This window comes from Danio rerio, chromosome 12 (assembly GCF_052040795.2).
Source record: "Danio rerio strain M-AB ecotype USA chromosome 12, GRCz13ab, whole genome shotgun sequence".
NCBI classification, from domain to species: Eukaryota; Metazoa; Chordata; class Actinopteri; order Cypriniformes; family Danionidae; genus Danio; species Danio rerio.
The window spans coordinates 18,717,293-18,741,737 of record NC_141032.1 but is presented as its reverse complement, the minus strand read 5'-3'; the positions used below and the strand labels follow the sequence as shown (position 1 = coordinate 18,741,737).

The 24,445-nt window shown below is 35.3% G+C and overlaps 1 protein-coding gene across 2 annotated transcripts in view; it reads left to right on the top strand.

Moving 5' to 3' along the window:
- The first annotated feature begins 336 nt into the window (after positions 1-336).
- Positions 337-24,445, top strand: part of hectd2 (HECT domain containing 2) — a 43,452-nt gene continuing 19,343 nt past the window's right edge. Inside the window, exons 1-15 of one of the 2 annotated variants that reach the window (XM_087276050.1) lie at positions 337-784; positions 2,076-2,202; positions 3,016-3,154; positions 3,235-3,337; positions 3,912-4,001; positions 4,139-4,203; positions 4,310-4,355; positions 7,293-7,402; positions 10,382-10,530; positions 10,640-10,763; positions 13,394-13,490; positions 13,865-13,972; positions 15,687-15,819; positions 17,673-17,761; positions 20,625-20,783. In XM_087276050.1, coding sequence (XP_087132176.1) covers positions 707-784; positions 2,076-2,202; positions 3,016-3,154; positions 3,235-3,337; positions 3,912-4,001; positions 4,139-4,203; positions 4,310-4,355; positions 7,293-7,402; positions 10,382-10,530; positions 10,640-10,763; positions 13,394-13,490; positions 13,865-13,972; positions 15,687-15,819; positions 17,673-17,761; positions 20,625-20,783 — 1,617 coding nt within the window. In that variant the 5' untranslated portion in view covers positions 337-706. Of the gene's footprint in view, positions 785-2,072; positions 2,203-3,015; positions 3,155-3,234; positions 3,338-3,911; positions 4,002-4,138; positions 4,204-4,309; positions 4,356-7,292; positions 7,403-10,381; positions 10,531-10,639; positions 10,764-13,393; positions 13,491-13,864; positions 13,973-15,686; positions 15,820-17,672; positions 17,762-20,624; positions 20,784-24,445 lie in introns of both variants that reach the window. The other variant, XM_087276049.1, reaches the window with a different exon arrangement.

Genomic DNA, 24,445 nt, shown 5'->3' with positions numbered 1-24,445 from the left:
AAGCTGAGAATGTAATACAGTACACGCAACATCTTATGTAGGCTAGTTATTAGCAAAACATGCATAAACTAGTCTGTGTTCACATTTAATCCAATTCTTAATCGACATAGCGTTTTCATTTTTCTATGCGTTATTATTCGATTTGTTTTATATTACCACGACATCCAAGCTGTGATTTTGATGTTACACACCTTTGAGAGTGGAAGGTCTGTGTGTTTAGCTCTAGGAAAGATCCTAATTAGAGGTGTGCAATAAATCTGACTCAGCACAGCACGGCCCCAGTGTTACGTCGATGTAGCGGCCGTATCCAAGTCCGTAACTACAAACCTCATCATCATCCTCAACAACATGGCGCCAGCGTACAGCTGGACCGCGCATAGACGCCACGGCACTACTTCAAGAAGTTACTTCACTCACTAAACGCAGCGTCGCGAAGATTTTTTTGTAGCTTTTCTTTTTGTGTCTCTTCTTAAAATGTTTGTTTATTCTCTTTAGAAAGCAAATAAGCGACTTTTTTGAACATCTTGGGCTCACATACTCACCTGCCTAAGCAGAAAGAACATATCGTTCTGGACCAACTCACAGCTGCTGTATTTCTCGAAGTGAAAGGAAAGTGGGCACTGAGATTTCGCAGACGGTGAAAGTACTTTTTCCGCAAAAACAAGCCATGTAACGGTGCTCGAGAGGCTTTTCTTCATCAGAGGACATGCATCTAAACATGAGCGAAAATAACTGTCCGCTTGAAGAAAGGGATAGAGACAGACTTCCTCCAATAATAAACCATGTAAGTAACCTATCTTCATGAAATTCAGGCAATGCAGAAGATAATATACACAAGTAATGTGTACGTACGTAACATTTACGTCAATGCATATTTTGTAAGTGTATTAGTGTGATTTTTTTTTTGTTGCTGATTTTTACTTTTTCATGATGTGATAATGGAAATTTAAGGCTGCATTAAGAACGTACTTTAACTTTAGCCTTTAGTTGTTGAAACAGAACACGGTTTAAGTAAGTTAAAAAATGTGATTCGTTTAACTGCACTACATATTTGCTTGTTAACGTACTTATTTGTATTTTCCTTGTGGTTATGCAATGAGAGGCACAATGTCAGTTGACCAGGATTTGTTTTTACCAGCTAGTTGAATTGTTTAAAATTGTATGTTTGTAGCCAATGCATATATATATATATATATATATATATATATATATATATATATATATATATATATATATATATATATATATATATATATATATATATATATATATATATATATATATATATATATATATATATATATATATATATAAGTATATTTTTATAATATATATATAAGTTTATTTTTACCCAATTTCTGTTTACGGAGGGAAATTTTCACCACAATTCTAAACATAATAGTTTTAATAACTCATCTCTAACTCATCTGATTTATTTTATCTTTGGCAAAATATGATGAAAGTAAACAATATTTTGCTAGATATTTTTCAAGACACTTCCATAGAGCTTAAAGTGAAATTTAAAGGCTTAACTAGGTTAATTCGGTTAATTAAGCAGATTAGGGTAATAAGGCAAGTTATTGTATAACGATGGTTTTTTCTGTAGATTATTAAAAAAATATATAGCTTAAAACCTTAATTTTGACCTTATTTTTTTTTTATTAGAAACTGCTTTTATTCTAGCTGAAATAAAACAAAAACTTTCTCCAGTAGAAAAAAATATTATCAGACATACTGTTTTGAGCTACATACAGTATTTTAGAGGCATATTCTAGTTTTGATTATTTTTAATTGTGTTATTAGAGCCTAATACCTTTTTTTAAAAATTAATTATCTTCAGCAAATTAACAAAGAATAGTGAACTACATTGTTGCATTGCAGGATACTGCAACTTAATGCACAAGTATTTTGATCAAATTATCATTTACTTTCTTATTTTTGTTCAGTTGCTTACTTTATTGCTGTAGCTGTTGTGCAGTGCTATCTTCACATTTTTATAAGCACTGTACAGGTGGATTGCAGCATGGCTTATTTCTAAAAATATTGAAATATAACAAAGAACGTTTCATCAGCAGAACTTGGAGCGTGGACCGAAGCTCCCTTTCCCCTCTTACGGAAGTTTTATCTCCACCTTGAATCACAAAAGAGAGTCAGGCAGCCACAGTTTCTCCTCTCCATTATTTCTACCTGCAGTTAAACAAGGTCAGACCACTTTCCAGTTGTGTCACTCCTGGCTAATTCTTGTTGCTCTGATCCATTTTATTTTTTAATCCTTTTTATCCTCCTTTAAATTTGAACCATCCACAATCTGTACACCACAGTTGGTCTACAACAACACAAGCACTGGCTAGTATGGGTTTAAAATGATATGCAAGCGTTATTTAAAGGTGATTCCTTTTTAAAACAGAGGGCAAAAAACTCATTGCATTTCAAAGCAGTCCATTCGGCTGCTTCGAATTAATAAGCACTTCACTGTTTCAAGCAGATGTTTTCCTTTCTTTGTCTTAGAGATCAAAGATGTTGTCTATGTGATGTATTTATCTTCAAGTTTCTGACAAGGCATGGTTGTGTTCATGCCTAACATGTCTTCTTTAGGACAGATGGGCTGGGGGCTTGTTATGACGACATTATACATGGCCTGGTTCCTGATGCAGTGCTAAAGCTTGTTGAATGTTCTCATTTTACCTTGTAAATTTACTGGGTGAACTGTGAAAAATGCCAGTTGTTCCTACTCCTACTAGTCCACAAGTATAACATTTTAACTCATCCTTATTCAGTGCATTTGTTGAGAATTAAAGGACTTAGGTCCGTTTAAATGTAAAAACGCTATGCTGTTGGTGTGCATGTTATGACGTGGTTGTTGGGATGCATTTTAGAGTTGCTTCTGATAAGATAATGGCAAGTAATTGTTAGCTTAAAAATGATTGCAAAGCCCTACTTAAGTGAATGATGAATGCTCACCTTGCTCAGATTGTGAACTGCAGTCTAATTTATTCGCCTGTGCGTTGTTTTCAGTGAGAGAGCTTCCCCCAATATATCCAGATGTCAGACAGAAGCATCGTATCTCTATTGATGTACTCCCTCCAGAGGTGAAGGCTCGTTTTGTCTCAGAGCCCATTATTCCTATTCGAACTAAAACAGCCAAAGAGTTTCAGTACGTCCTTCTCTTTACCTCCGTCATCCTGCGATATTCCCTGCTCCTGGATGTTTAACTGTGTCTTTATCCGGATGTAGGGACGATGTCGAACGGGCAACTATCTCAGGGGATTGGAAGCACGTCCATGATTTCTACTTGACCACGTTTGACTCTTTTTTGGAACTCAACGGTGCCTTTAAGGTGTGTTGAAGCTCACGATATGGTGTGTTGGTTATGTTTTGAGTGCTTTATTTTATTGCTGTTTATTGTTTTCAAATTGTTTATTGAGTATAAACTTGCTTAGCCAAAATATCCAAATTAACCACAGCACACTGTACATCATGAGTTTATTTGGTGTGTGTTAATTTCCCAACATTAATTGTAAACAGCTTTTTAAAAATGATTTGAGTAGGTGGGCAATTAATAGTAGCATACGTTTGACTTGTGTAAACATGTTTTTATTTATACATTAGAACAACAGCCATTTTATGAATGAAACATCCTTTTAAGTGCAGCCAGTGTTTTCTGGAACTCTTGAAAGTCAGTGGAAAAGTAACTGTGAAAGTCAGGAAAGGAGTAATACTGAACATTTTGCTCTCCAAATGAATCAATGAGCTCATTCAGGGAGTAAAAAGCAACATCTGCTTATGGTTTCTTTAAAAAAAAATGTTATTCTTATATGAGGTGAATGTTTTACTATCCATTTTATATGGGAAGTATATATAAAATGCACCATGCAAGTACGCTTAATGTTATGTTGTAATATTGTCCTCAGAAAGAAGCAAATGCTCCCTTCAACACTATTGAAGACTCAGGAATAAACATCAAATTTGTCAATATTGTTTATGATGCCTTACTCCATACGGTACGTAAACAAAATTTTACACTGTATGATCTGTGTTGAAGTTCTCTTAAAGTTCATTTACACAGTTATCCATTGTGTTCTCTCTGTTGTTTTGAATTTGGCTTTAACAAAATTGGTTTAATCTGACTAATTTGCAGCCTGCGGACACACAGAAGTCAGTCCTGAAGGGAATTATTAATAGCTTATTAAGAGAATGGAAAGGGTGAGTAGTGCATTGTATTCTCTCACTGAAGCATTAAAAAAGTAGATGAAATCTGAAAATTGTGATTAAAACCATATCACTGTCAGCTTTGTTTCTGTGTTTTTAGGCCTCGGACAAAGGATGACCTTAGAGCATATTTTGTTCTTGTGCAGGTAATTTATTTATTGATTGATTTATTTCTATTGTTAGAGGTATAGTTCATCCAAAACTGAATATCACCATTTACTCACCGTTCACGTGGCACAAACTTGTTTGAGTTTCTTTTTTCTGTTGAACACAAAGGTAGTTATTTTGAAAAAAGTTGGAAAACTGTAGCCATTGTTTTACATAAAATTAGTTTCTCCTACTAAGCTAATCAATGGTTACAGGTTTTCAACTTTCTTCGAAATATCTTCTTTTGTTTTCAATAGAAGAAAGAAACTCATAACGGTTTGTAACAAGTCAAGGTCAAGCAAATAATGACCTAATTTTCCTTTAAGAGAATGAAACGAGAAGAGCATGTGTCTGATTATCGCTTTAGCTCGCTTGCCTGTAAAGCTTGTGAATACGATTAACAAATGTAAAGATGCAGAGTTTTGGTTCTTTTAAAAATAATAATAATAATTTTATGAACAGCTCATCTACAGAAAAATCTAGTTAAGTTTTTGTTATTTTTTAATTATACTGCTGATCTCATCTTTCTGGTGATTAAACCTGTGCCATTAAGGGTGCTTTTACACCTGTCCCATTTAGTTTGGTTAAAACGTACCAGAGTTTGTTTGCCATTTTGGTGCCGTTCATTTGTGCAGTTGTGAAGGTGGCAATCATACTCAGGTGTGCACCGAAAGCCGACCAAACAATCATACCAAGACCTGCTCGAATAGGTGGCATCGGTATGCTTTCAAACCAACACTGAAGTGGTTAGTTTGTGGTGAGAACGCGAACTGACCTCAAACTGATTCATATGCAAAAATACTTCGCTTTTTTGGACCAACCAGCTGCTCTAGTCAGCTGTGATGTGCATTCTGGTATGAGAAAAAAGTTTACTGACACTTTACCGAAATTATTGCAGGTCGCGGACAAACCAGGAGTTGTGAGGAGGTCCATTCTGCCTGCTGACTTTTCCTCCCCACTTTGTTTACTTGCGTGTGTTATGCACACTAATGCCTCATTCACACTAGCAGTGACTTTGTAGTTGCCTGTTGCTATGGGTGGAGATTGAACCCGTTGTGGGCGTTCCCACCTTGAGGTTGCTCAGGTAACATTTATGGTGAAATTCACAGAGAGCGAATGGGTTTACGTGCTGCTGAAGTTCAATTCATGTTTATTTCTATAGTGTTTTTACAACGTGGATTGTGTCAAAGCAGTTTAACATAAACATAGTTCAGTTTAGTTCAGTGTGGTTTAAATTTCACTGCTGTAAGTCAGCTCCACAAGTCCCAACCAAGGGAACTTAGTTGAGACTTTAATTAAACCCTGTTGAAAAAAAACACTAAATATAAATGGAATCAGTACATAAAATGCTTGATTAGAGAGGATCACGTGAACTCTACTGCTGCTCCTATTGGCTGTCGCTCAAGAAAGTCACTCTTCATTTGCATAAAGTTGAAGGATTCTTAACTTTGTTGCATTGCTCGACATGCCCACCGTGTCGCCAATGATCACTGTCACTCGCGTAGATGGAGATCGCCAGAAGTCGCTCACTCTCCATTGAAAGGAATAGTCGTTTGACTCTTTGCTGCTACGAGTCACTTGTAGTGTGAACACAGTTTAATTCTGACCAATCAAAATGCAGTTCAGGAAATTCATCTAGCCATTGACATATGTGGATGTTGTCACATGACTGCTTTATCGTTCAGTTCAGAGAAGTCAGTCTAGTTTCAAACAGAGCCAAAATGGCTGAAAAATGCTACAGTACAATGTATAATTTTTCACCTTATTCCAGACCAAAGGAAACTAACTACAAATGTGAAGGCACCCTTAATCCAAAACTACCTTTAGGCATAGTTCACCCCAAAAAATTAATTTACTTACCCTCAAGTGGTCTCTTCATTTTGTTGAACATAAAGGAATATTTTTAAAGAAGGTTGAAAACCTGTACCCATTGACATCCATAGTAGGAAAACAAATATTATGGAAGTCAATGGTTGCAGGTTGCACCTTTCTTTACAATATCTTACTTTTGTTTAACAAAATAAAGTAACTCAGATGGTTTTGGAACAAGTGAAGAGCAAGTAAACAACGACAGAATTTTCATTTTTGAGTGAACAACCCCTTTTAATTTCACAGAACCTAATGACATCTGATACTTTGCCAAAATTTCTCTCTGCAAACCAAAGCAGTTATCTGTGTGCGATCCTATAGATGTGCACTTACACAGCAAAATTGCTTTAATCTGTCTTTGAGTTGCCCTTTGTGTTGGCAGCCACGTTAAAACACCCCAGGCGAATAAAAGGCGAATCGGAATTGCAGGAAACTCTTGATCTCCTCTCTCACCACATGGCCCATTGACTCCAGCCATAGCTCTGCTCTGGTGCAGACAGATCATGAGCTAAGTGTTTACTTCACACATGACCAGCGCAGACTGGCCTGGGACTGTCCAAATAAGGACACAGCCACTGGATTTAGCCTGGGAAGCCGTGGGCAGAATGAGAGACCAAGGCTTGGTTAGCTGGGATTTGGTTCATTTTTGGGTTTTCAGTTTAATGAAACATTTTTTTCCCTCCTCTCCATTTGATGGGGATCAGCGGTGGTGGGAATTAAACGTTTTTATAAACAGAATCATGTACAGATGTCAGCCTTCTCCAGAATGTGCATATATTGTTAGACTGTTGATGGGCTCCCTGACCTACATTTCTCCGGAGGATATGGCGAAATTGAAAAGCAGAAGCAATTATTGGGCTGATCTGTCTGCCACTAATGTCAGGCAGGCTCTGTATTATTTGCGTTCGCCGTGCCTAAGGAAGGGATGAGGTCATGCTGGAGAGGAAAAGAGCTGGTTTCCGCTGCAATGCCATTTCTTATTAAAAGCCAGACTTCTTTCTCTGCTGCTAAACGAAAAGTTATATTTCCTTTCTTGAAGTTTGCTGAAATGCTTCTCTGTGTCGCAGAACCCTCAGTACACCAGCCCTGCCACATATGTCATCTATGCACACTTACTAAGGCAAATAGCAGCCCTGGCTGAAGCGGACCACCATTTCCTGATGCACTGGTTTAAAAAGTGAGTTTAAAGCAGTCAGTCAGTACAAGAGATTGGTAAACTCTCTTGTAATCCTTCGGTTTTGCTTTTTTTTTAGTATCTTTATCAAATGTTGGTCACTGGACAATTAGTAGACTTTCAACTTGGTCACACTTTACAATAAGGTTCATTAGTTAATGTTAATTAATGCATTTACTAACATGAACAAACAATGAACAATACATTTACTACAGTATTTGTTCATGTTATTTAACATTAGTTAATGAAAATACAGTTGTTCATTGTTAGTTCATGTTAACTCACAATGAATTAACTAATGTCAACAAGCATGGACTTGGATGTTAATAATGCTTTAGTAAATGTTCAATTATAATTAATAAATTATGTTTTATTATTAAATTATAAATTATGCATTTATGTTAGTAAATGCATTAACTAATGAACCTTATTGTAAAGTGTTGCCGACAATTTAGAAAAGGCTTGGTATAAACCTTTTTAAAATTGTATTAATCATTATGCACATTTTTGTTTATATGGCATTCTTTAAATAATCATTTATGTTAAAATTGTTTGACTTGATTAAAATACAAAAAATTAAAGTCAGTTATTTTTATGATTGTTGTAATTTTTTATACATAAATAAATTAACTCTTTGGCTTTTTAAAGTATATATTTAGGTTTTTAATGTGTTTTTGAAGCATTTTAAAACTTATCAACCCTCCGGTGTGCTTTTAGTGCTTAAGTGGTTTTTAATAGAGAGTTTTTACAAAACATTTTTAAACATAATAGTTTAAATAATTCATTTTTAATAAATATTTTCTTTTATTTTTGCCACAATCTTCTCCCCGTATTCCGGTTTTCCCCCCAGTCCCAAGACATGCGATATTGGTTAATTGAATAAACCAAATTGGCCATAGTGTATGTATTTGTGTGTATGAATTGTTCCCAGTTCTAGGTTGCAGCTGGAAGGGCATCCGCTGTGTAAAACATATGCTGGGTAAGTTGGTGATTCATTTCGCTGTGGCAAACCCTGATTGATTAAAGGGACTAAGCCGAAGGAAAGTTAATGAATGAATCGATGAATTAATTTTTGCCATGATGACAGTACATATATTTTGCTAGTTATTTTGCCAGATACAGCTTAAAGTGCAATTTAAAGCATTAATTAGGTTATCTTAGCAAATGGGGCATCCCTGTGGCGCAGTGGGTAGCACAATCGCCCCATAGCAAGAAGGTAACTGGTTTGAGCTCTGCTGGGTCAGTTGGCATTTCTTTGTGGCGATTGCATGTTCTCCTCGTGTTTGCGTGGGTTTCCTCCGGATGGTCCAGCTCCAACAGTCCAAAGATGTACTATAGGTCAATTGGATAGGCTAAATTGTCCATAGTGTATGTGTGTGAATGTAAGAGTGTGTAGGTGTTTTCCAGTGATGGGTTGCAGCTGGAAGGGCATCTGCTGCGTAAAACAAATGCTGGATAAGTTGGTGGTTCATTCTGCTATGGCGACCCCTGATTAATAAATGGACTAAGCCAAAAAGAAATGATTGAATGAACTTAGCAAGTTAAGTTAATTAGGCAAATCATTGGATAACAGTGGTTTATTTTATCCAATAGCCAGTAAAGAAAAATAAAGGGGGCCACTTTTATTCCAGCCAAACTAAAAGAAATAAGGTTTTCTAGAACAGGGGTCTCAAATTGCCGTGTTGCATTTGCGGCACGCCCTCCTCCCTCCGGCTCTCAACTGACATCAAAAATATAACGAGAATAGGTCTGCCAAAACATTTTATTTTAACCACTATCATTGTTTTGCATTTACGTCTAGCCACTTGTGGTTTTGACTCACCACCTAGTCAACATTTAAAGTACTGCATTCAGATTAGTTTTACTTTCATTTTCTCTCACTGAACGATCGAGCGTAACACATATGTGTTTTAATTCTGTGGCTGATTTAAACGTTAAAATATATGTTCGTAATTGCTCTATTTTTGCTGCAGCTCTGTTTTTTTGTAAATATTTGTTTGATATTTATTTTTTGAATTTCATCAGTTTGATTATTATCAGTTTTATACTGCCTGTATTTTGTTTTACAAACATTTCTTCATGGCTTACTTGTTATGCTGGTGGTGTAACAAAAGTAATTTCACTAACATTCGATTTAAATTGTCTCATTTAATAGATTTACCTCATATGCTTATTACGATTTGCTTAACTATGTACATTAGTAAAACTGTACTGCTAGTTGAATTGAACAGTTTTAAAGTAAATGTGAATATGCACATACTTGTCTCCTCTTAGTTGTAGTTTTATATAAAAAAAGAAGGATATTGAGAAGAACAATTGCCAGTAAAGTTACTTAAGTTAACCAACCTGCCTTCTGCTGTTCTTTTGCTACTTACGCACAAAACAATTAGCTGGCACAGAACAATAATTATTATGCCTTTTTTTTGTAGTATTTTTCAGTGCAAGTTAACTCCCCCTTCAATTTGCACAAGAATAGACAAAAAGCTAGAGTTTTGATTGCATATAAGGTGTGGATGTACGCACGCTTGGCTGTACACACAACAATCACAGAAATATTTCAGCAGCTGATGTGTGAAAAGATAAACGTGCTGTTTTGTATTATCACGTAATGCTTGAAATATAAATGTCATGTCTGAAGTCCTAAAATGCATCAAATATTTCAGGGTTTCCACTTTTTTCTTGTGCTAGAATGTTAAAACGGCCCTCCTATAAATTGCCAGTCTTTGAAATGGAAATTTGAAATATTCAAATAAATACTGAGAAAATGTCTTTGCACTGTTAAACAGCACTTGGGAAATATTTTAAAAAAAGATTTAAAATTTCACAGGAGAGTCATTCCTTTTTTCTTCAACTGTATATAAAAGCATACTTTTTTACAGTATCAGCCAAACTGTCCACCGATAAGACTTTACAAAATCTGACAGTGAAATATAAGTGTGTGTGGATCATATCTTTCTGGTCACAATATGTTTCATCTTCCAGGCTGCCTCAGAAGCGTTTCAAGCAGCTGGTGGAGCGCTTGCAGCTCTTCATCACCACCCGCCTATTTCCTGCCAAACCAGAGGAGTTGCCGCCCATGGCCAAATGCTCTTGGTGGATTCCCTCGGCCACTAAAGTCCTCTCCCTTCTTAGTGAGTACTACTGTGCTGAACACTAGAGAGGGCTTAGAAAAAGACAATGTGCTTTTCCATAATGTAGTCAGAGAAAAAGGAGATTTTAACATTGGTGTTCTTTTAACAGATGCTGCAAACAGCATTTCATCTGCCCCTATCATCCCTTTCACTGATTTCTACAACCTAACATTGGACCACATAGACTTTATGGAGGATTACCACACGTGGCAGGTTCATGGAAATTCAAACAGGTCTGACAGCAGAAATTTCAGTTCAGACAATCCAAAAAAAATTCATTTTTGCCTTGTTGTTTAGTAAGACATGCATAAAACAAAATATATACGTATGTATATTAAGTCAAGTACAAATAAGTCAAATTTGCACAGAATATTAACTCTATATTTATTTTTTTTTACTCCAGCATTTATTTTTCCCAAATGAATTAAAATTTTGAATGACATACTCATTTTAATCAAAAGTAAACATAAATCTTTCATTTATGGCAAAAAGTTGTAAGATCTGTACATTAAACATGATTGAATTACATTATCATTTATTTTGAGATCAGTAATCATTTTTTGTAAATAAATCAAAAGTGACCAAAAGTCATTTTTGTGCTTTATAAATATCTTATTTTAAATTAATTTCAAATAAATCCTCTTCTTTTTACCTTTAAAACCTGAATCCTGATTGTTTTCTACAAAATTGTTTACAATTGAACCAGGGCTTGACATTAATGCCTGATTCACACGGGGCCTCAACGTCAACGCTTGACAGAGGGTGTGTCTGAAGTTGGGGCTGAAGCGATCATCATATCAAAGTGAATGGGAAGCGTTGACGCTGACGCCTCGTGTGAATGGGGCGTAACACCCGCCAGCCCGCCAAATGCGGGTAGATTTCAGCTGTGGAGGGTTAGACAAACACTCCCACTAGCCACTTTGGCTGGTTGTAAATCATTTTTAAATTTTAGTTTTCTTAAAAGCAGAGTTCGACAATAAAAATGGCTCAATGTTTGTGCAAATGGGATCTTAAAATCGAAGCAGCATGACGGACAAAAGTAAGCGTATTCGTGTGAACTAAAAAAAGCATAAGAAAGTCTTATTTGTTTTATTTTGGCTAGAATAAAAGCAGTTTTTAAATTAAAAAGAAATTAAGGTCAGAATTATTAGCCCCCTTAAGCAATTATTTCCGATAGTCTACAGAAAACCATCGTTGTACAATAACTTCCCTAATAACCCAAACTTGCCCAGTTTACCTAATTAACCTAGTTAAGCCTTTAAATGTCCCTTTAAGCTGTATAGAAATGTGTTGAAAAATATCTAGTAAAATAATATTTACTGTCATCATGGCAAAGATAAAATAAATCAGTTGTTAGAAATGATTTATTAAAACTATTATGTTTAGAAATGTGTTGAAAAAATCTTCTCTCAGTTAAACAGAAATTGTGGAAAAAAATAAACAGGGGTTCTAATAATTCAGGGGGGCTAATAATTCTGACTTCAACTGTATATCTTTTTGTAAGCAGCAGCGGTTACTGCTTTTGCTTTAATTATTCTTTCATTATCACTCACAGTGTTTTTTACCTGCTTTCGTTTGCTTATAGTTATATTTGTAATATGGTTTAATTATCTTTTTTTTTTTTTAAATAACATTGCTTTAATATGAAATTAACTCCTTTTTTATGTCTAGTTGATCTGGGATGTTTAGCCAGGACAGATTACTTAGCTTATTTTGTATACTGCACATGACAACAGTTCTTTTTGTCAACATTTTTTCCAAGAAAAGTTTTGTTGAATTAAAAAGTGCATGTTTACAGCTATGATAAGCTATGTTTTGCTTGTATTGACACACTTAAAATTTGTGGCTAAGAATTAATCATTTGTTTTTGGTGGGGTCAGAGATACATTTGGTAAATCCTTTATTTTGAGCCCTGAAAAGTCATGTGAAATAAAAAAATGAATTAACAACCCATTTGCTCATGTACGCTGAGCAAGCTCATACACAACACACACAAAAAGTGAAATGAACGAGGAGGCTTGTGGACATAACACAAAATCCAAATCAAGTATATTTAGCATGCCAAATTCAAATTAATGCATATAAAATATATTTTCCTAACAAAAAAGGGTGGCTAGTGAAAATGGTGAGTGGCTTGTAATATTGGAAATCTACTAGCCACAGAGGCTGGTGATCAAAAAAGTTAATGTCAAGCCCTGAATAGAACTGTTATAGCATTGGCAATAAGATGGAATTTATTTAGCTAAAAACCATTTGTGAAGGATGATGTGACACTGAAGACTAGACTAATTGCTGTTGAAAATCCAGCTTTGCCTGTAAATCAATAAATAAATATTTTTAAATGCATTCAACAAGAAAAAAGCAGTTTAAATTTGTAATTTCATTTTGACCATATCAATGTTCAACGCAGCCTGGCTGAGTATGAGAGATTCTTTTGTAAAATATTATAAAAACTTAACTATAATAATATTATAAAAATAACACCCTAATAATAATAATAACAACAACAATAATATTTAATAATAGTAATAATAATAATAATAATAATGAAAATAGAAATATAAAAGCACTTTGTTATGTACTACGTAAAAGGAACCCCATAGTCTTATTCTACCTTTTGCCTTTTAAGATGACCTTGCTACGAGATTGTTGCGAGAAATGTTCTGAAAAACAAGATATTGCATAAATTATACATATAATAATTATTATTATTATTATTATTATTATTATTATTATTATTATTATTATTATCATCGTCATTATTATTTATCAACTGATTAATCATCAGACTGATATATCATATTGGACTCGATTTTGTGTACTTTTTCCACACATATTTATTTCTTATCTTCTATTTTCTCAGGTTCACGTTCTGTCAGTTCCCCTTCATCCTGTCCACAGTGGTAAAGAAAGCCATCATCCAGAGAGATTCAGAGCAGCAGATGATCAGCATGGCCAGGGTGAGAACACACATGCTCTCTCACTATTGCCAAAACTGTCTTAAGATGTAGAAGAAACTAGTCTCTATTTGGGTGAATATGTCTTCTAGGCTCAGAGAATTTTCTGATAACAATCCTAGCATGGGTGGGGCAGCATAATCGGCCATTCCTATGGCTCTTTCCCAAACATATGTGTCCAGACTGTAGGATAAACAGATACGTGGCTAGAGAATCATATCATCATACACCGCAGATAGACAGACTTCATTTGTCTAAGAATATGTGTTGCTTGGAAATAGGGCATTAAGTTAGATTTGTGGCCATGTTCTTTCAGAGCTTGTTTTTTTCAGGCCAATATTAACTGATAAATGTATTGGTTTTCGTGTCTATTGCAGCAAACCCTGGTGGACAAGGTCTCTCGCAGGCAGAGGGTGGATATGAGCCTGCTATTTCTCAACATTAAAGTTAGGCGTCTGCAGCTGGTCAGTGACTCACTGGATGAGGTAATAAAACTGCTCAATCCAGATCTGTAAACGTTGACTTGCATCTGTTCCTGGAGATGTTACCAGGAGCTCCTTTGAACCACTGAAAACTGTTGAGCCCTCTAGAATGATGATTTTTAGATTTTAATTAAAATTTGCATTTTTAGATGGTTTATATTTTTCTTAAATTGAGAAATGATTATTTAAAAAAAATAGATACATTGGGCTCTATTTTAACGTTCTAGTTAAAAAGTCTAAAGTGGATGGCGCAAAAGCATTATGGACGTGTCTGAATCCACTTTTGCTATTTTAAGAATGGCAAAATGCGCTTTGCACCCTGCCACATGGTCTAACAGGGTTGTGCTTATTCTCTTAATGAGTTCTGGGTGTGTTTTGAGCATACCACATCACTAAGTAAGACTCAGTTGTGTCACCATGGCATATTTGTTATTTACATGGTGGACTTTGTTAGTGGAAAAACTGAACGCTTCACTAGAGAGAAAACAGCTAAACAGATCATCTGCAGCACAAGAATAAAAAAAACGAGCGTCCTCCATTCGACCTCTTTGCTTTCTCTTTATTTTACTTTAACTCTGTACTTTACTCCTTTACTTTTGTGGATAAGGAAATGGTGTTGCATGCACTCCACTAAAGACATCCATTAGCCTACATGTTTAATTTTGTTTGTCATCTGTTAAAAGCTATTTCTAAATTAAGTTCTAATTTCCAGCATACTAAAAAATGAACAATAATAACGAAGTGTGCTCAAAAAACCATAAAGTTATATCCAAACTCACATCCTATTCAAATGCCCCATATGGTGGTGCATACATCTTTAAAACCCGACAGGTGGACAAATCTAAACTTGTTTTTATTAAATTAAATTAAATTTAAATATGCATATAATAAATGGTACTGCTAATAATAATGCCATTATACAAATGCAAATTGTCATGAAAAAATGAAAAAAGCCCCTCTTCATGAAGAAGACATGGAGGCAGTGGTATTTATATTTATGTAGAAAATTATATTTTTTGCAACAATTTAATTATTTTTATATGTAAAGATATTTGTGTATTAAGCAATGCGTAAGCATTTTGGCGCATAATTAACGCGCTCTGTGCTAGACCAGGTTTTAGATGGTCAATGGAGCAGTCTATTTCGGTTTTTCAAAATAGCAACGCCCCATTTGCTTTTTCAACAACGTGGCGCAAAATGTGAAAATTACGGTTGTGCTTGTCTGAAAATAGCAACAAATCTTGCCAAACATGTCTTGCGCCATATTGCACCGGGTGTATGATAGGGCCCATAGTCATTGCACCAATCACATATTAATTAAGGAACTATTGTCTGACTACATGATGGTGCGCTTTATTAACCTCTCATGCAAGTGAAGGAAGTTAATAGAAAAAGTACCTTCCATCATGCAGATGCATGGCTCTTCATAGTAATGAGTTACACATTAAAAAATTCAAATCATGAATTGGTCAAACTTTAGGAAAAAACTAGATTTTTATTTATTTGCCTTATCGCCCAGCCCTACTAGAATGATGGACGTTTGTATGAGCTGCATTGCTCTGTATAAAGTAGCTATAAAAATCTACATTTTGTTTTCCTAGTCTGAGGGGCTTTTCAGCCAAAAGCGTGTACATCATGTTCTGGAAAGTTCTAAGTCTGGCTAAGAACTAATTTGGAAAAATGGCCCCTCCATAAACGTGTTCCTTTTTTTTAATAGCTTTCAAGAAAGCGAGCAGACCTGAAGAAAAAACTGAAAGTGACGTTTGTTGGAGAAGCAGGATTGGACATGGGTGGACTCACAAAAGAGTGGTTTCTTCTCCTGATTCGACAAATTTTTCACACAGACTACGGTAAGACAGTCAGCACTAGTATTAAGACATTATGCAGCTGTTATATACTGCAAAAAAAGTATAATTATGTTTGCTTTTATTTCCCTATAAAATATGTAAGCATATAACAAAGATAATTCATTTATTGAGGTGAAAAGTTTAATATCAACTTATAACTTTTTTACATATACAATGGTTCATGTGTGCAAATTTCATCACCGGAAAAGTGTACATATATTCTCACCACCAGCCTGAACTGTTCCATGATTTCATGTTGTTGACACCAAACTGACCCTACATCAGAGTGTCACAGCAAAAATCGAGACTCATTAGACAAGGCAACATTTTTCCAATCTTCTATTGTCCAATTTTGGTGAGCCTGTGAGAATTGTAGCCTTATTTTCCCGTTCTTCGCTGACAGGAGTGGCGCTCGGTGTGGTCTTCTGCTTGCTATAGCCCATCCGTCTCAAGGTTGAACGTGTGCGTTCAGACATGCTCTTCTGCATACCTCGGTTGTAACGAGTTGTTATTTGAGTTACTGTTGCCTTTCTATCAGCTCGCACTAGTCTAGACCTCTGGCATTAACAAGGCATTTGTGCCTACAGAACTGCCACTCACTGGATATTTGAACTGGAGCAGATCATTTTGACCATGTCCACACATGCCTAAATGCATTGAGTTGCTGCCATGTGATTGGCTGATTAGAAATTTGCGTCAACAAGCAGAGTGTGATGCAGCTGGGATGAGCTGTATTATTCAAGTATTAAGTCATGATGCTCCACTAGAAAAAAGTGGCTTGCCTTTTCCAGGTTGGAGTAAAGTCCTTACTTCAGGGGTTTTGTTCACGAGTGAGAGAAGGATGGAACATGAGATTGACAGGCGGATCGGTGCAATAGCAGCAGTAATGCGCTTGATGTACCGGTCCGTCTTGGTAAAGGAGCTGAGCCAAATGCAAAGCTCTTGAGTTACCGGTAAATCTACATTCCTACTCTTACCTATGAGCTTTGGGTCATAATCGAAAGGACATAATCTCGGATACAAGCGGCTAAAATGAGTTTTCTTCGCAGGGTGGCAGGGCGCACCCTTATAGATAGGGTTAGGAGTTCTTTCACTAAAAGGAGCATGTAGTAGAGCCGCTAGAGATCGATAGAAGCCAGATGAGGTGGCTCTGGCATCTGTTTGGGATGCCTCCTGGAAGCCTGCCTTGGAAGGTCTTCCAAACATTTTCCATCGGGAGGAGGGCTCAGGGAAGACCCAGGACACGCTGAAGGGACTATGTCTCTTGGCTGGTCTAGGAATGCCTATGGTTTCCTCTGAGGAGCTGGAGAAGGTGTCTGGGAAGAGGGAAGTCTGGAGGAGTTCCCTCCTGAGACTGCTGGCCCTGCAACCTGGCCTTGGATAAGCAAAATAAAAATATTGTTAAGGTTTTAAAAGAAAATATTAAAACTATTTTTAAATGAAAATGATTTTTTTGTTTGTTAAATATTAAAACTCAAATGATTATTTTGTGTGCAGTTATTTAATTTTTTTCTTGAATTTTCTCTCTTATTTCATACCAACACAGCAGCTGCCGATTTGTAATAGTATTGATTAAAATGGAGGATTTCAGTTTTAACTGTACTAAGATATTTTTGCTGTGTTCATCATCTTGTCAAGTACAGTTTTTGAACACTTTGATGAATTATAATATAAAAAACATAAAATGTGTATTGTATTACATTATGATGCCTGATGTTCTGAAAAGTCTTTCAGAAGGTGTGCTAGAGGCAGACATACAAAGATGACCATCGACATGATTATTGTGATATATTGCACAGCCCTAGTTGATACACAATTTTAATTGTCATTTTCTGTGTCTTTGTGTCAATTTGCAGGCATGTTCACGTATGTGAAGGAGTCTCAGTGTTATTGGTTCAGCAGCTGGAAATGTGACAACTACTCTGAATTCCGATTGGTTGGAGCCGTATCCTTTCATTTTCCTGCAGTTTATACAGTATAGGTGGTCACATGTGGGCGTGACGAACTTAAAATAGCACGTAAATATAGAGTCAGCTCTCACTTGGCACACACATCTGAAGTTCATTCGCATCCTTCTGTTTTCTGGTGGGAAATGTGTTTTCTGCCACCAATCTGTGCTGAGAAAATGGAACATCTGCTATATTTATGCCATGCGATTTCTAAATGTCAAGTACATAGGGTTAGAATGCAATGTGTTGCTAAAGAAAGATTCTGAGATATAGGTATGGTTGTGAAAGGGTTTTGTAAATAATGTGGTATGTGAATGGGCACGTGTCGAGATCTGGTCTTCATGGTACGTGTGGGGAAAGACACGGTGGAAGTCAAAGCCTGCCATGTCCTGTTGTTACCCCTGTGGCTAGGGCTTCTTGATACATGTGGCTGCCAGTTCAGCGCACAGCCTCTAAACTCTCTCTCTTTCACTCCTGCCGCACAGAACTGCTGTGTCACATCAGTGAAAAATGATGAAATAAAGATTCTTTTGTTTTGTCTTGTTAAGAACAGCCAGGGCTCGGTTTGTGTTGTCTCATTGCTGCAGTCCTCATGGAAACTGTCCCATCTGTCTGCTCTCTCCCCTCTCTCTCTCTCTTTCTCTCTTGAGCTGAGGACTTTTTTTCCATCGCCCTCGCTACACATATGGAAAGCACATGGAGCTGAGTTGTCAGCTACAGCTGAAAGCACTTATGTGCATGGCTCTTCACCTTTTCATTTAAATGTATTGTACACCTGTTGTGGGTTCTTTCATGCATCCTACTGTGCTGGTGTAGTTGTTGTTAGTGAATATTTGAAGATCAGCTGCTATTAGCAAATATTAAAGATGTGTGATTTCTGTGCCTCTAGTGGCACCAAACTGAATTTTCCAAGCCTATCAGTCACTACTGTACAATAGTAAGTAACTTTAATATATCATTTAAAGTTGTCTTTTATTGAATCAAAAATTATTTCAAGACTTGGGAAGATTCAGAGATTTTAATGTTTTTGCAGCAAGGGAACAATACAGAAGAAACACAAGAGGTTCCATTCTGGTTGCTCAAAGGGCAGTCCTTCGAGGCCAGTTTATATACAGACATACAAACAGATGATGATGCGTTGTCTTTAATCATTTGTCTAAACAGTTTGTTTGGTAAAATCCTATTGATCATATAATCAAATCATTGTCAGCACACTATTCCTGCAACTGGCACATTCCCACCTTTCAACCGATTGAAACTACAGTTAAGAATGTGATTTTATAAAGAAGCACATACATTTATAACATTAACATTGAGTTTATTTAAAAGTAAACATATATAAAAAGAATATAAATGGAACATACGGAAATGAATAAAATTAATTTATCTAACAAAAGTAACCTTGAATACTTAAGGTGTCACATGATCTATATATTTTTTTTAGTTTACCAGTTTGGTTTATATTATTTTACATATTATGTTTTTAATTAAATATAATTTACGTAATTGTATAATATATAATTACAGTTGAAGTCAGAATTATTAGCCCCCCTTTGAATTGTTTTTTCTTTTTTAAATATTTCCCAAAAATGTTTTACAAGGAAACTGTCACAGTATGTCTGATAATATTTTTGCTTCTGGAGAAAGTCTTATTTGTTTTATTCTGGCTAGAATGAAAGCAGTTTTTAAAATTTTCAAAAACATTTTAAGGTCAATTAATCATTATTAACCCCTTTAAGCTTTTTTTTTTTTTTGTTCAATATTCTACAGAACAAACCATCGTTATACAATAACTTGCCTAACTATCCTAACTTGCCAAGTTAACCTAATTAACATAGTTAAGACTTTAAATGTCACTAAGCTGTTTAGAAGTTTTTTGAAAAATATCTAGTAAAATATTTTTTACTGTCATCATGGCAAAGATAAAATAAATCAGTTATTAGAAATGAATTATTAAAACTATTATGTTTAGAAATGTGTTCTTCTCTCAGTTAAACAGAAATTGGGGAAAAACAGGGGGTCTAATAATTCAGGGGGTTTAATAGTTCTGACTTCAACTGTATAAATAATTTATATAATTGAATAATATATAATTATATATAATGAATCCAGTGACAATTATTATTATTATTATTATTATTATTATTATTATTATTATATTTTTATTTTTATTATCATTATTATTAGTAATAATAGTTTTAGTAGTAGTAGTAGTGAAATCCGATTGAATTGTATTTTGATTGTTGATATAATGAAGAAACATTATTATACTAATAATATAATTAATAATTTAATATAATAATTCATAATATTAATATAATATTCATAATCTGCTTAAAGTGCAATTTAGAGTCTTCACTAAATTATGTAGGTTAACAATAGAATTTAGATTGATTCGGCAAGTTACAGGACAACAGTAATATGCTCTGTAGCCAGTCAAAATAAAAAATAAAACAATTCTTAAGGAGGCTAATAATAATTTTATTTTTTCAAATTTTTATTATCCCAGCCAAAATCACTTATGAAATAATTGGAAAGGAATCAATAGTTCAGGACAGCTAATAATTTTGCTCTCAACTGTATACTGTATATAATACATATAATACACATTTATTTATTTAGGCATATTTGATTTGTTCTCGTAAAAAAGGCAGTGCAGTGGTTATGATGAAAACTCACTTAATCTTGCTGTAAATCTTTAGACATGATGTCATGGTATTGCCATCATGCAGACCTGCTGACTGTTAAATCATATTGTCAAGAAGCTTCCTTTATTTTCAGATGTAGTTCAACCGAAGATTAGAGGTGTAGGTCAGGTCTGTGAATCTCTAGCTGTACACACTTAACCCTCTCTGTCAGCTTATGGGATTGGCTGTGTACAACAGCATCACACTGGACATCCGCTTTCCCCCCTGTGTCTACAAGAAGCTGCTGACCCCGCCCATTGTGCCGTGTGACCTCGACACCCCCGTTGGCATGGCGACCCTCACCCTGGACGACCTCCAGCAGATTATGCCTGTATGTATACACAAGCTGTGACACATGCACCACATGGAATAATATTCAATTCAACCAAATCTTAATGAAGAAACACGTTTTATTTTCAAAGCCATTAACTGTCACTGTCACTTATATAAATAAAATAAATGTATAAAATAATGATATTACTGGGGGACGACTAGGTGACGCAGTGGGTAGCACGTTCACCTCACAACAATGAAGCAGTGGAGTTTGCATGTTCTCCTCGTTGGTTTCCCCCACAAGTTCAAAGACATGTGGTACAGGTAAATTGGGTATGCTAAAATATACCGTAGTGTATGAGTGTGTGTGAAAGAGTGTGTATGGATGTTTCCCAGAGAAGGGTTACGGCTGGAGGGGCATCCTCTGTGTAAAACATATGCTGGATAAGTTGGCGGTTCATTCCGCTGTGGGGACCCCAGATTAATAAAGGGACTTAGCCGAAAAGAAAATGAATGAATGAATATAATATAACTCAAAATTCCATAAACTTTCAAATCCCAGTGATTTTGAGGTCCATTGCAACGTGATGTAGGTGTGGTTTTCTCTGCCCACGGAATTAATTGACAGACGCCATGATTCTATAATTAGATGTACACACGTCCACACAACATTTTTTTTTTTTGCAAATAAACTGTAATAAAGACAGAAAAATCGCTAAATAATTCTTAACCCAGGGGTCACCAATCTCGGTCCTGGAGGGCCGGTGTCCCTGCAGGGTTTAGCTCCAACTTGCCTCAACACACCTGCCTGGATGATTCAAGTATACCTAGTAAGACCGTGATTAGCTTGTTCAGGTGTGTTTGATTAGGGTTGGAGCTAAAATCTGCAGGACACCGGCCCTCCAGGAACAAGTTTGGTGACCACTGTCTTAACCGATATAATCACCACGGCCGAATGGTGTCATTAAGTGCTAATATGTGTGTGTTTTGCAAACAGTATTTGTGTGAGACTCATCGTTTCAGAAAGGCTTGAATAAACTCCACCATAAATACATGAAATAAAATTGGTATTTTTGACTAATGAGCTGTTTTTCAGGTTCATCCAAGTCTGTCTCTGTGCTGTTTATCTGATGTAACGCATGATGAGAAGCAGACATGTAGGATTAGTTGACGTGGGAAAGCAACATCTTTGGATTTAAAGACACAGGCTACAAAAACAGCTACAGTTTACTCAAACATAAAAATTGGCAAATTCTGAAGGCTATGATAAATTATCTAATTGGTATTTTGAGCTGAAACTTTACAGACACATTCTGGAGTCACCAAAGGCTTATCTTAAATCTTGTAAAAGAGGTAAAATAGGTGGCTTTTAAAGAAAACTTAATTTTCAGTTGGTTTTCAATACAGTTTTGTTTTCCTCCACTAGTTGTGCAGACATTGCACAATTTGGCCTAAATGACTAAATACTCACACATTTTTCCAAAAGGACACATTTAAGCACTTTTCAAGCACTTTCCAAATGCATTTTCAACTTTTTTAATGCCCTTAAATGTGTGGCAAATTACATATTTACATACATATACTGAAATATAACTGACATTATATGGGATGTTATTTTAAGGAAAATGCATGATGGCATGTTTGCCCTAATTTCAACATTTAATTACTGTCATTTATTTTCCTAAATTTGTTTCCATCTTGAATATGTCATTTTGAATATTAAATGTGTATTCATTTTCTTTATTTTAAAGGGCACAGATTTATTTTAAAAAGTAAAAAGACAATTTTTAAAATTATTGCATGTTATTTAAATAGATAATTATTATTAGTGGCTCAGTGGAAAGCACTGGTTCGAGTCCTGGCTCAGTGTTCAGTACTTGGTTGCAGCTGGAAGGGCATGCACTGTGTAAAAATATATGCAGGATAAGTTGGCGGTTCATTATGCTGCGTTGACCACTTATGAATAAAGGGACTAAACCGAAGAAAAATGAATGAGTGAATGAATAAATGGGTGTTTCCCAGTAATGGGTTATAGCTGCAAGGGCATCCGCTGTGTAAAACATATGCTAGATAAGTTGGTGGTTCATTCTACTGTGGCAACCCCTAAAAAATAAAGGCACTAAGGTGAAGAAAAAAAAATGAATAAATGAATGTGTTAATTATTATTTCCTATGTAGTATGACAAATTATTATGGAAGTAACACAGTTACATTTTCAAGTAGTTTCAAGCACTTTATCCAAAATCTAAATATTCTTTTCAAACCTACCTTGAAAGCAGGTTTAAATTCAAGCTTTTTAAGGATTTCCAACACCTGTAAACCATGTTATACACTTCATATGAATTATAATATACACTGTATACTCAACACACAGCACATGGCATAATCTACAACTTATCAAATCATGAAGAACACATGCTTGTCAATTATGAGAACCACCAGCTGTCACATTATTATCATATATAATAATAATCTCGACAGCATGTACTATTTAGGATGTGTTGCTCATTATATGCTGAAACTGAGCTCATTCGACCATATATAAACAGTGTCGGTGGCTGGCAGAATAGCACTGAGTCACTGGATTCAGAAATAGCTCTTGCATTATCAGTTACACTTGCAGGCCAGCTTAGGCTCACACACTCCTGATGTCTAGTCGGCTGGATGTGTTTAATAAGCCTCAGATGGTGCATTGTTCTGATGACAGCAGTGTGGTGTTCTGTTGGCTTTCAGCTCTGCTGATAAAGTCATGCCTGTCTTGTGAATCTCTCGGCAGCCTTTGAAGTATCAAAGCTTTTCTTTTGAACTCTTTAACTCTTAAAATGCTAGTTTCACTTGTTTTGTTTCAAATATAACAAAATATCAAGAAAAAAATGCTTTATTGCTGTTATTTATTACTGTTAATGATAAAACCATCTATAAAAACTTTCTAACTCAATAAATAAACAAACTTGTAAAGTATTGGCAGATCATTACTCGGTTGTTGTACTATAATTTACATGACCTACCCAAAAACCCAGAAAAATATGTCAATAAAAGTCCTTTTATTCAACTAATTCAGGAGTCACCAACCTTTTTGAAACTGAGAGCTACTTTTTGGGTACCGATTAATTTGAAGGGTTTCCCACATTGTTTCCCACATCCCACATTTTCCACATTCTAACTAGTTTCTCAAATAACAAATCTGCTCAATTTACTTTTAATTATATATTATTATTAATAATAATTAATGATTTTCATTATTGTAAAGACACTGATCATGGAAATGATTTCTCACAATTGTTGTCAACAATGAGTTAACAAGGTAGGAAACAGAAATATCAATATGCAACACTGTATTTTTATAAATCTCTGCAAGTATTTACATTTTTAAATGATTATTTTTACAATATTTTCACTAGCCACTAACAATTTTTATCAAAGCGTGCACTACGATGTACCATGTTTGTACAGATTATCAATTGTGAAACATAAAACAACTTTCAGATTTTACTGAAATTTTCACCAAACAGCATTATAACATAGCCGACACTCTTCTAACCATTGTAGTTGCCTCGAGTTGGACATAAGAGTGAGTGGAGATTACATTCTTTCTCGTCTTTAAGCACAGTTTTGCTTTCCTGTGTGAAAATGCCTTGTTTTTCTAATAAAAAAAATGTGTAGCTCTAAATGAGGCTTCAGTTGCTTTTTAAGTAAGAAAGAACTCTTCCTCCTGCTCACT